Below are 13,732 nucleotides of genomic sequence, written 5' to 3'. Positions count from 1 at the left end.
CTAACTTTAAATTCAGTATGAATTTGCTAACACAATTCAAGAAAATATTCTCTAAAAGTTGGTAAAACCTGAATTAAAATCCATTGTGTAGTTTAGACGAAGTGAGCACACAAACAGCGAATTTGTTTAGTACTATTAAGAGATGTAAATGTACAGAGCATCAAGCGTGTTGGCGTAAAAATACCCGCGGCAGTAATTTCTGTGTATAATATATTTTTTTATAAATATTGTTTTGATGATAGTGGGAAACAAGTGGTTGCAAAAGCAGGATAGAATAGTAATGGGAAAATGTATTTGGTGCGTAGTGGCATTTTACGAAAGTAAAAAAAAAAAAATATTGTATAACTGTTCTTTGGTTTGTAAAATTACGGTATTAAAAAATCAACACAAATTCCTAATTTGTGCAGGGGTGGACCACCAAATTTCGGCACAAAATAAACATAAATCAATGTAAGTTGTCACGATTTAAAATAAACCTTTCAAACCTAGATATAGTAAGTACATAATTATCTGGTAACAAAAAGGAGCCGATTAAAGTTTCTAGCGATTTAAACACATTTTGGTAAAACATTTAAACATCTTAAAATTTTAACAACTACTTGAAGAGTTGTACGAGGATATCTATGTGGTTTTCATGGATTCATAAAATGAATAATGTTAATTCTTTTAAGTTCAAATATCGGCTTTTATATTTCTTGTAAAGCATAATTATATTTTATAATCTTCGGGATAATTATTCCTCATTAATAATTGGGGAGGAGTAAAGTACTGATTTAACTCACTTTCTTTGTTTTCATGTTTAAGTTTAAGGGGGTTTGTTCAGCTCCAGGTCATTATTTAAATTTATGTTTAATATGGTTAACACGGTTTAACATGGTTGACTTTTAGAGCGGCAGAACTTCAACAAAATAAAAAATAAAAATTGTTCCTACTTTTTGCATGTTGAATTTTTAACATTTTTGTGCAGTACGGATAAGGAGAACTATATGGAATACATAACTGAAAATTTTGATTTAAGGCAATTCTGGTGGCTACTGAGTGATATTGTTTTAATTTTTCGAAATAATATTTAATTTTATTTAACATTTTAAATTCATAAAAATACTGAGTATTTTAAAAGGCTCTGTAATATTAAATAATTAATTTCTGAAATAAATCAAACATATCATAAAGTAGCCAGTAAAATTCACTTGAAAAACAAAAAGTTCCAGTTTGATATTCCACTTAATTCTCCTTATCCACACTGCACGAAAATGTTAAAAATGCAACTTTGCGATATAATTAATTTTTCATTTTGTTAAAGTTCAGCAGCTCAAAAATTCAGCAGGTTTAAAGGTGCAGAACGTAAATATAAAATAATGACCTGGAATGAGACCTACCCCCTTGAAAATTAAAATAAAAACAACAAATTTCAGTGATAGTACCGCTAATGTAGGAATGTGTAAGGAGGGTTACAGATTAACTACTTAGTGCGCATTCCTCATTTAAAAAAAAATATTGTTTCGGAAAAAGTTTTTCTTTGGATTATTTTAATTATATATTAATATATACTTTACCATACGTCTGTCTTGGAAGTGAATATTCCATCCAGAAACGCTTCTGGGGGCATCCACTTGATGGGCAGCATTGCTTTTCCACCTTTCCTGTAGTAGTCGGCCCTGGGAATAAAATAATACACTGCAAAAAATGCTTGCAAGGAAAATCCTTGGAAACTCATTTGCCAACGACATCACTCGTAAAACTACAAGGCATAACTTTGAAAATTACAAATTCGATATGTCGGCCTGTAAATTCAGATAATATGAAATAATGTATCTTATGAGAGAGTAAAATGTGAACATGTAGGTAGTAAAAAACGCTTGTTTATGTTCACAAACACATTTTCAGCCAGCGAGATTTCGTGAGTGAGACTGTCTTAACGAGACATCATATTGTACTTGTCAATATTTCATTTCATCGTATATTCTTTCAGCGATAGTATTTTTAATGTTGCTTATCCAACCTAATTATCCGTTTACATCACTTTATAGTATATTAATTCAGGCTGACCTAAAACTAAACAAACCAATTGTTGAAACCATTTTACAGTATTTTATAACAGCTAACCAAACCTAAACAACCGTTTAGGTATACGATATCAAATCTGCCTTACAGTTTTTCAAGTGATATATATGGCAGCTGATTTTCCTAGGGCTTTTCTTGTAAAAGACAAAAAAAAAATTTAATGCGACGATTAATTACTATATCAACATACGGTGTTTTTGTTGAAGTTATAGGTACATCTTCAAGGGCATTGTTGGGAGTGAATTTTCAGTTTCCATCGGCTGTTCGTGCGCATACGCGAACGGTAGTGTTTGCGAAAGGAAATACTTGTGTACGGAATTCATGATGCGTGGAAGCCATCTTGTCAAAGGTGTAAAATTGTATAGTCAGAAGTATATACCAATCCGTTTGTGATTTTATCTATAACGATCGTAACTTGCTTGGTTATTGAATTATAGTCCTTTATTACTCAGGTATAAATCATTTCTGTAAAAAGTATAAACTACCTAAATTTCAGTGCGTAAAGACCCTGTGATAATAGCACTGTGCCGAGTGATGTTTTAACATCGCCACCAGCTGTGTACGTTTTCACGCAAATATTTGCAAACACGTTTATTTTTAAATATGTAGGCCTATTCCGTTAATTAATACCTTATTACATTATTTCTATACGTAGGCCTGTAAATTCCATTAATATTAAATATTGTTTCTATGAGAGAGCACATAGTGAACATGTAGGCGACAAACAAACACTTGCCTATGTTCACAAATATATATTCTCAACCAGCGAGATTTTGTGAGTGAGCTTGTTTTAACGAGACAAAATATTATTCTCGTCAATATTTGGTTTAAATTAGCGGATATTCTCTCATAGATTGTATTTGTAATGTTGCTTATCTAACCTAACCAACCGTTTACATCAGTTTATAGTACTTTTAATAAAGCTAACTTAAACTAAATAAACAAATCGTTCAAACCATTTTTCAGTATTTTAAGTAAAGCCAACCTAGCCTGACTAACCGTACACACGATGTAACATTATTTTGTTCAGTGTTTGAGGCTAGTATAATATAATATAGTAAATAGGAACTAGCAATAAGAAAATGTAAAAAGTGCAAATCCTTTTAAAAGAACTTAGGTCAAATGCAAAAATTCGATTATACAACTTTTACTGTTAAAACTAGGACTAAGTGGAAAACCCGAAATTCAGCAAATTATTAGGAATACTATAGTTTTTCTTTCCTTTGGATAGTAAAATAAACTACAGAACTGTTTTGTATTTTTAATGTTATTTATGTGGAGTGTATTTATTTTCACTATACATACAGTGGCGACAGTGGCGTAAATTTATAGAAAACTGATACAAAGAAAGACTGTATTGCCCGCGTTATTAGCTAGCCACGTTTTACTGAGAAGAGAACCAGTCAGGTAATAACAAAAACTTGTTTGTAGAAAAACACGCACAACGCAGGCCCCTCCTAGTTGCTAGGGTTAGTTCAAAACGTGGTAAAGGTACTTTATTAGATCAGGAAGAATCATTCCGCCATATACATAAGGAAAAAGGACTCGGTTATCATGATATGCTAAGAAACGTTTTTTGGGTGGAAAATACACAGCATACGACAATGATGGTTGGCAGCTTTCGCAATTATCTCCTACCACTGAAAACGTTCGCGTTTTTTACCCAAGCATGTAGCCTATGCACTGGTCAAATAAGTATGTATAATTTAAAGGAATATTATTATTAGTTTTCATTATCTCACTTCACTGCTTTCATAGACTTACTTTAATACATTGTTAGCATTCATGTTAATTCTTAGTTTCTTTATCATGCCAACGCGTGTTTATAAGTGCACACATGTTTTTATTTGGGTTTTTCAATTAAATGGATGTTATTATAACAGTTACAATAAAGCTGTGTTATAAAATAAATAACCTCTGATTTATCGTAACATTACACATAAATGTGATATTTGTGCACCAAATTAACCAATTGGATAGCTTCACTCAAGTTTACCACTGAGAGGGTCAAATAGTTTTTAATAATCTACACTAATATTATAAAGCTGAAGAGTTTGTTTGTTTGTTTGAACGCGCTAATCTCAGGAACCACTAGTCCGATTTGAAAAATTCTTTCATTGTTGGATAGTACATTTATCGAGGAAGGCTATAGGCTATATTATATTAGCAATAACATTAGGGATCCTTACTAAAAGTCCAATTTAAAATCAAATGCGTTGGAGGGGGTTAGATACAACATGCAGTACTCGTACGAAGTGTGTGTTGACAATGCCGCAGGCGCTAGAAGTTTATTAAGCGAAATACCACTCACTGACTCACTCATCACGAGATCTCTAAAACTATAAGCCCGATTGACTTGAAATTTAGCATAGTTACTCATTTTGTGATGTAGACGCTCACTAAGAACGGATTCTGCGGAAATCCGATCCCAAGGGGAGTTTCGGGGGCGTAATATATCAAAATTTCCAGTTTTTGGTAGGAAATCACCATGGCAACGGCTGTTGCTTTGTTGATGCTTCATTCGTCTCTATGGCAACGACTATTTCATTGTTAGTGCAGTCCTCATCACCGTTTAAATTTTGTGGGTACTTTAAATATCAAAAATTGCCCTTTTTTTCAAGTATATATATTTTACAGACTTGAAACTTCACAGTAATGTTCCTTATGTTACGCAGGATGACATTTTCCGAAAATTAGATCCCATGGGTGGTTAAAACCAGCCAACAGTGGGTACTTTGACTGCATGAGAACAGGATTTTGCATTTGTCATGCCTTCTGCGTCTCCATGGCAACGGGCATCGCGCGGCAGTGGCGTACCCACAAGGAGGGGCTTGTATAATGAGCGGCGCAAGAGTGATCTGCCTGTAGACTGCCGTAGCGAAGTACGGGTACATCAGTTGTACGTTGCGTGCACGAGTCGGGAAACCATCGGTGCTATTCATTTTCTCTCCGGTACATTATACAGCATTGTAATAAATTTTCACTGAATTTTTTTTATTCACCATTACTGTAAATGGGAGTAGTGGCTTACTTGTTTTCCATTAGTATAGCCGTGCGAAGCCGGGTCGGGCAGCTAGTTATTCATATTCCAGCTCAAGCCTAACTTGCACTACATTAAACACAATCATAACACGTTCACCAAAGAGAGTTGTAGTAATTTAATGACTAAGAAACACAAATAAAATATTGGAAGAAATTTCTTAAGAGATTTATCAATAAAAATTTCATTAAGTTCTGGAAGTAATTTAGAAAACCCATGAAAATTCTTTGAAACTACGAAACATAAGCATACATTTGCCACTCACTCATATATTTAACTGAAATTATATATGAAATATATTATAAGAAATGTATTTTTGAAAAGTAGCATATGTTAAAGAAATAAGACAAAATTTTAAACAAATATTGAAAAATATTACTTTAGGTTGAAATTAAATCTTGTTTATTTACAGCATGTACCTAGTGAAAAAGAATTACTCATTATTGCATTACTATTTAAACCTGTTACTTTTTAATAAATGAGATTATTTCTAAAAAAAAACTATTATTATAAAAAAATTAAATTTACTTATCGTAACTTATTTGAGCTAACAATTAAAATTTTAAAAAAATTATATTGCAAACGTGATTATGATTCTCTTCATTTTGAGTAACTGCGTCAAGTGATTTGGGTTGTATAAATAAGTGTATTAATTTGACGAAACTCTAAATTATTTCGATGGTATAACTATTTGCAGTAATGGAGGCTACGTGGTCAAGTGGTTAGCTCACTCGCCTCCCACCAAAGAGACCATGGTTTAATTTCCAGCGGAGTTGAACCCAGGTATTTCTTCAGTGGGGAAACGTGGCGGACGTTGCAGCGAGGCTGTATGATTTTTGAGGGGTTACATAAACTACTTTCTCCAATAAATTCAGTTAATTATTCATATTCATCTAATCATATCTCACAATCTCTAATGACACCAATATCCCCCACGCATCGAGATCAATTCTTTTAATTAGTGATTTATATTCGGGAACCTTGCCTTTGTATGTCTCTACCACTGCCGAAGTCTTAACTGTAGGCTTATATGTCTCGGGTCAAGTCAAAGTCTTAACAGGTCATGTCACTCGCCATGTCGAATTCTCAACCTGTATATATCCTTTGGCTACACCAACGTTCCCTCTGAATATTTTCATGGCCCTAAAAAATTCTCACCTGTTATTGTCTTAAATAATTCCAAAGTCTCACATATGTATTTTTCTGTTCATGCCAAAGCCTTGCATTTATAAGTCTGATCATGCTGAAGTCACGCCTATATATGTCTCTGATCCTACCGAGGTCTCACCTGTATTTGTCTCTGGCCCTACCAAGGTTCCACCTTTGTAAGACTCAGGTTATACCGAAGTATATCACCTGTATATGTATCTGATCCTACCGATGTCTCACCTGTATATGTATCTGGCCCTACCGAGGTCTCACCTGTATTTGTCTCTGATCCTACCGAGGTCTCACCTGTATATGTTCCTGGCCATTCCGTAGTCTCATCACCTGTACATGTATCTGGCCCTACCAAGGTCTCACCTATATAAATTTATCTGGCCATGCCGAAGTTTTATCACCTGTATATGTCTCTGGCCCTACCAAGGTCTCACCTGTATTTGTCTCCGGCCCTACCAAGGTTCCACCTTTGTAAGACTCAGGTTATACCGAAGTATATCACCTGTATATGTCTCTGATCCTACCGATGTCTCACCTGTATATGTATCTGGCCCTAACAAGGTCTCGCCTGTATTTGTCTCTGACCCTACCAAGGTTCCACCTGTGTAAGACTCAGGTTATGCCGAAGTATATCACCTGTATATGTCTCTGATCCTACCGAGGTCTCACCTGTCTATGTATCTGGCCCTACCTACCGAGGTCTCACCTGTATATGTCCCTGGCCATGCCGAAGTCGGCTATCTTGACGACCCGGCCGGGGCCCTTGGTGGTGAGCAGGCAGTTCCTGGCCGCGATGTCCCGGTGGATGAAGCGGTTGTCCTCCATGTACTTGCAGCCCTTGGCCACGTCCACGGCGCACGTCATGAGGTCCTTCATGCGCAGCGGCGACGGCCGGTCGGGCTTGGGGCGCGACTCGCGCAGGAACGTCTTGAGGTCACCGCCGGCCAGCAGCTCCAGCACGATGAAGCGCGGGTGCTTGTCGAAGCACACGCCGATGAAGTGCACGATGTTGGGGTGCTTGAACTTGCTCATGATCAGCGCCTCCATCAGGAAGTCCGTCTCCGCCTGGTTGGTGGACAGCTCGGGCAGGGTCTTCGAACATAGGTCCAGGGTCTACTCAAACAATAGCGTGCAAGTGCGCACAGCGAGCACTGGCCAACTCGAAATGTATGGTAATTCAGTGAGTCACGATATCACGAAAAACATCATACTCCAAGTACAATCTACATGTCGTTGAAGTGGGAAAAAATAATATATAAATGCATAAAATAACCATTTCAGAAATAAACAGCTTAGTTTTTTTTTGTTTCGACACTTTGAAAGAAACTAATAAGGTACATAATACGTCATCTGTGAGAAGATGTACACCCTTCTTCTTCTCCATGAAAGAGGTTCAATTCTGAAAAATACCTCCCTATTTTCCTTTTTTAACTGGATGGCCAATTATATTCACTACGAATAAACACTGCTCGAAACCTTCTGAAATTAATTTTCTATAAATACCTGGTAGTGGGACGTGTTTCTCCAAAAAAAAAAACACCGGCGTCGGTTCCATATGCATCATCAGTAAGCCATAACTGGGGTGGTTTTAAGATATGGAGTGTGAACATCTAACAAAAAATTAGTCAAACGGATTTATTGCCAAATAAAACTAATCAGGATAAGAAGGTGTTCCAGTACTTCTCTATAAGCATCAGCCTTGGCTGCAAGTTTCATACTTGATTAACTTAAGCTTGACCCAACAAAAAAGTATTTTATTTCCTTTCTTCACGTCACTCACTGATTAATGGTTGTGATAATTCGCAAAGTGTGGCATGAGGACAAAATCAGCCGCAGTTGAGTTCTGGTTGGTTAGAGTGCTTAATTGTCAGTAAGGTTGGAAAATTTTCCTATAATTAAATATAATTGTATCTTAGGGTACTTTTATTGATGCAATTATTTACCTTGGTAGTATTCCCGCATTATTCATTGACATAGTAGTATAATCTTGCCTAGGCAGTACCTAAAGCTTGTTTGCCTCCTCATTCTATATATAGAATATAATGTCTTACATGTACATTGTATTAAATAGAATTTTCTTGCGGTGCCTGACTGGGGAAACGTGCTTAGAACATTGAATGATCAGTACACATAATAACTGTCCAAGAACAATTCGTATACTTCCTACTCGGACTCAACACAGATTCAACTCCAAGGCCAAACATCATCGCCCTAGTAGGCCTATGTTAATTCCCGTATGAGCGATGATCTAACGGCTCTTTATTCTTATAACCAGGTTCACACAGAGCATTTCACTCCATGTTGCAGCGTAACCCGCAACTTCTAATAATGCAGTCGCCACCATCATCAGCACAAACGTCAGCCTCGAAGTCCAGGAACCAGTCTTCCCATACTTAAATCCTGAGTAAGAATCCCAGTTTGATTATGAATGAGTTTTTCTTAATTATCTATGTTATAATCCGTTAGATACTAAAGCTAATGTAAGTAAATAGAAAAGAAAAAAAAGAACCAACCTTCTAGCAATTTCGCCATTTAAGTTAGTGATTCGGCAATGAAAGCTTGGAACGTAGCGAAAGAAAAGCTACATATGTTAAAAGAGTTTTTGGTGGAATTTTCAAGTTAGAAACATAGTCAAGGTTTAATTTGTAATAAGGTCCATTCACGTGATTTATGTTTATGATACGATGCATTTTATGAGTGATGTTGTCTACAAAGTAACACGCATGAACAAAGCACTTTTGGGGTTTATTAAAAAAATACTAACAGGGCAGTTGTTCTCACACTCCATTTCTCGGAACCGAGCGATTACTATCCTTCCCTGCTGTAGCTTGCAGAGCTAAGGAGCCGCTAAAAATTAGACTTCATACATGCAGATTTCAATGAGAAAATACGTTCAATAATATGAAAAGTGTTAATAGAAGAAATTTATGATTCCAGAGTAAAAATATTAGCATTCGACAACGAACGAGCTTCACACTTTGTCCTGCGATGCAAATTTAAAAACAATTACTTTGACAACTTTTAGGATATCGTATGATTTCCGGTCAGGGTGAATTATTTCACACTAAGAATTCCATGTCTAAAAAATATATTTTGCAGTCATTCTTTGTTTTTGCCTTCTATAAATATTTCGCACCCACCGACTTTAATATGCTAAAGAATTTTAACTTTACACTTTTCTAAGATTTCCCTAAGTTAATTTTTAGATTAAAAATTAAAAAAAAAATTATACAAGTAGCAAACCTGCAGCTAATGTGAAACATTTCGTTTGATTTCACATTTTAAAGCAACATATTACCGTAACTTCACGTTGAATATTGTAAACAACAGCCCATAAACATATAAATCTGAAAAAAATTATTTATATTTGCAACTGTTTCTTAACCATTAAATAATTTTCTTTCATTCCATTTATTTCGTCAATAAAATGATGTACAAATGCATCTTATCCCGTAAAATTTAGAGAGGATACAGTATCATCGGGGTTGCGTTATTTTTACAGCCAAAACACTCCAAATATCAAGTGTATAGTTAAAACGCCTATTTTAAGGTTCAGTATCATACGCCATATAAAAATTTCATTTTATTTCATTTTTATTTTTATCCAATCACTATTTATGTAAACTAATCGCTATAGACATTTTAATTTCAAGTATTTCTCCTTACTTTCTAAGAGTTATTGAACAGCAGTAAACTGTCAAGAAATTACTTACAATAATGATAATTTGCGTGGCATTTAACAGCTACCAAATAACGTCTGGTAAATATCTGATGTCCAAATTTTTACGGTAGAAAAGGAAAAGCCCTTTAATTATAGTAATGCATGCAAAATGAAATAACCAAAATGGCGATTAAAACCGAGTCCAAACAATCACTCAATCAAACTGTTGAATATGACTAAAACATAAATATTTATGTTCGGAAGCATCGATAGCATCGTTGGCAGCACGGCTATCCATGACGTCACAAGCTTCCAGTGTGTACGTACACAGTATGCGACTTAAGTATGAAAACTATGTTCATTAGCTTTTTTATGTTTTCATATGGGTATCAGTTTTAAGTTGAAATATTCTTCAACTAATTGAAACTTTAATATGCTGAAAAAAGTAATAACTCCTGAGTTACGAATTTTTAAAATATAGCATGCTGTGACGTAGTTTGTCTTTTTTTTACCATAGGCTACCATTACAATATTACAATGTCCAAAACATTGCGGAAATGGTGCTTGACAAATTCACAGTAAGCATTTTTTACAAACTCCATTATTCTTTGTCAGACTTAAAGTACATTATTTATTACGAAACTATTTCTACGAATCTTCACCTAATGTTTGGGTTTCTCGCAAACATGGCGGCTTCACGCGGTATTCGTGAAGTAATGCATGCATTTCCTCCCTCTGCTTCAGAACTTACCTTGACAGCGACCGGCATTTCTACAGCGTCTCCTGCGCGATGTCTGAAGAAACCCTGGTAGACCTCTCCAAAAGCCCCTTGTCCCAGAGCCCTGAAAGAAAATTTTAGTTACTCAAAGATTGGTAGAGATGAATTCATGCTTCATTCCATAAAACATGGGAGTGAAACCCATGGAGGGAAGGGAGTCCTACCTATCCCCCACCCCCCTTGAATTACGAAGCCCCTTACTGAGGGGGCCCGCTTTAGCTTGCAAAATCGTGACTGTGAAAAGTAGTTTATTAATGTAAACGTTTAAAACTATGTTTTATTGAAACATTTTTGTATAATTTAAAGTTTTCTGCTTATTGCAAGCATATAGGCCAAAATATGGGTAGCATTCAACATACAAGCATCCCATACAGAGATGGCTTGTATTGGTTAAAACCCACGCCCAAATCTCTCGGGCCACCTCCCCTCCCAAAGAGAATTTCTCCGGGTACCCCTTCAGAAACATACATATTTGCACCCCTGCTGTAACAAGTACCTATACCAACCAACTTTCTGGCAGTTATCATTTTTTCAAACAGAAAGTTGGTACCTAAATGGTTTAAGACCCTCGTTTTATTTACAGTACCGTTTGCCTAAAGTCTGTGTGTGTAACTACGTGAAATGGAACACTACCATAATTAACATACACATACACGATAGGTTTTCCGTCAGATTTTCTGTATTACATGAAACTTAATCTTACATGCTAAAAAAATGGTTTCAGCTCATATTTACATAGTTTCTTAATATCAAATTGAGAATTATAAAATAACTTAGATTTAATAAAGATCGCAGGCATGCGGCCATTGTCTTAAGTTGCTTGGCTTCTGGGTTGTAGCCGCGTGCAAGGCGAATATGTCACCGACGTTTCGGTCAACGTTGCATTCGCCATCATATAAACCAGAAAACAAGCAACTTCAAATTAGTTTTCACTTAAACGTAGTGTATGTTGGTTGAGTTTTATAAATGCAATAAGCAAGGAATAACGTCACTATGGCTTGGTTAAATACAAAATGATTCTAGCACTAATTGCAATTGAACCTGTCCCTGGACTGACCAACATAAATACTCACATATAAACTTAAATAAATGATAAGATCATACTAATCACGCCACTAAGAAAACAGTGGGTATCAGACATCTACTATAATTTAAAATGTTTCTGACAGGTAATATAAAATCTAATTTCAACGCCACTAGAAAATAAATTGTTTTATGATTTACTTTTACAAAATATTTTTAAAAGAGTGTTTTTATGAGTTAAAATAATTTTTAAGGAAAAAACCTTTAAATGTATATATATTTGTTTTATAAATGTACTTGCAAAATTGAATTATTATCTGTGTGGCTTTAGGATATTATCTTGCACACTTTCGTGGTGTTAAGACACAACATAATTTGAGTTGCCTAAATGCCTAAATCAATTAACATGCTGAAATATCTGGTGTGAAATATTATCGTAAATGTTTACTCGAATTTCGATTAAAATAAATTCGTAGCTAATTACAGTGTCGATAAAAAATATTCTTACCAACATTTTGAGGGTTGTCACTAACTGATGGAGCATAAATTGTAATAAACTCAAAATATGAAATGAATTAGGATGATAATTTAACCACTTTAGAAATTTCCGCAATGTTTAGTCATAATTTTCCAAGTTTATTAATGGGATTAGCACGCCAACAAAGGCTGGTGTAGCTAAACTGCCCATCTCTTAGAAGTACGTATTTTATACCGCCTAGAGATTTATTTTAAAGTCTTAAACTTTGTCAGGCTTCTCGAAGTTTTAATTAATTTTTGAACCGTAAAGAAGTGTTCAAAACATTAAAATGCTCAGCGATTATAAACAAACACTATCACATATCAATGGGACAGTATGATAAATTATGTTGTTTCTTTTATTTCGTGTTTTTTTGCGTAGGATTTTTATTAAATTCTTAATATAACATATGATTATTATGTATTAAAGGATTTTTCAATCAAACAAATATTTTTATTGGTTTTATATTTGAAATTTTATGTAAGTCCTAGCATAAACTGAAAGCATGAAATCGTGTGGGATTCAATTTTGGATTAATCGTTTGTCTGAAGCCTTCGTCTTAAAACACTTTATTTTTAACTCATAATTCATCAATGAAATAAATATTACGTTTTTCCGAAACCATAGAAACCCGAGTTTTCCTGGGTTCTTGGAAAATTTTATTTTTATTGGTTGAATGAATGATATGCTAAAAATAAAAAGCTCATTAAAACCTTTAATTAAGAATTTTTTTAGTAGAAAACATCTTTTATAAATAATAAAATATGGTTATATTAGGAATCAATTTAAAACGAGAAATTTATATGTGAAAACACGTTATATAAATACAAAATTATTTAGGATACCAATACCTTAATACTTGTTTTAAATTATTGATCACATTCGTTGCCCTTCAATCATTTCGTGACCAATAATTTCCTTGCAACTTCTTAACCACATGTCATTATTTTAATGGGCTCTGTCGTCGTAAACTTCTTTTGTTACGTAAGGAGTAGTTCGTTTGTTTTGATATGGTAATGAAATTATTATAATATATATATATATAATTATATTTATAATTGCTTATATATTTCTTAATTTTTTATGCAATTCTAAGATCAATTCCAAATAATAATGTGTCATTGAATTAATAATATAAATTTTAATTTTAATACTTATACCTCTATACAAAAGAAACTTTCAAGGAAACACATTTCACCTTACTAATCAAATAACCTTTTTCTATAAAGCCACGCGTGTTAAGAGAAATATTTTTCTCTGTCGACAGGAATCCACTAGCGCCGAGGACTCAGTTAAAGTACATAAAAAACGGAAAATATGCACTTCTCCCTGTCTACCTAGCAAAAGGAAGAAATAGTACCAATGGAAATCTTCCAATATTTCTTTTGTTTTTGGTATGAGTAATGCTAGTTTTCTCTAAGTTTTTAATCCAATGTTAGGAAGTTCTGTTTACTGCCAAATTATAAACCTATAAAATCATAAAGGAAA

At 34.4% G+C, this 13,732-nt stretch overlaps 1 protein-coding gene across 1 annotated transcript in view; it reads right to left on the bottom strand.

Annotated features, from left to right (window-relative positions):
- The window catches only part of LOC134536568 (leukocyte tyrosine kinase receptor), a 311,306-nt gene that overhangs the window by 24,159 nt on the left and 273,415 nt on the right, over positions 1–13,732 (bottom strand). Inside the window, exons 19-21 of the mRNA XM_063376323.1 lie at positions 10,678–10,768; positions 6,972–7,357; positions 1,557–1,658 (exon numbers count right to left, since the gene is read on the bottom strand). Coding sequence (XP_063232393.1) covers positions 1,557–1,658; positions 6,972–7,357; positions 10,678–10,768 — 579 coding nt within the window. The remainder of the gene's footprint in view (positions 1–1,556; positions 1,659–6,971; positions 7,358–10,677; positions 10,769–13,732) is intronic.

This window comes from Bacillus rossius, chromosome 1 (assembly GCF_032445375.1).
Source record: "Bacillus rossius redtenbacheri isolate Brsri chromosome 1, Brsri_v3, whole genome shotgun sequence".
In the NCBI taxonomy this organism is placed as follows: Eukaryota; Metazoa; Arthropoda; class Insecta; order Phasmatodea; family Bacillidae; genus Bacillus; species Bacillus rossius.
This window is presented reverse-complemented; position numbering and strand designations above follow the sequence as displayed.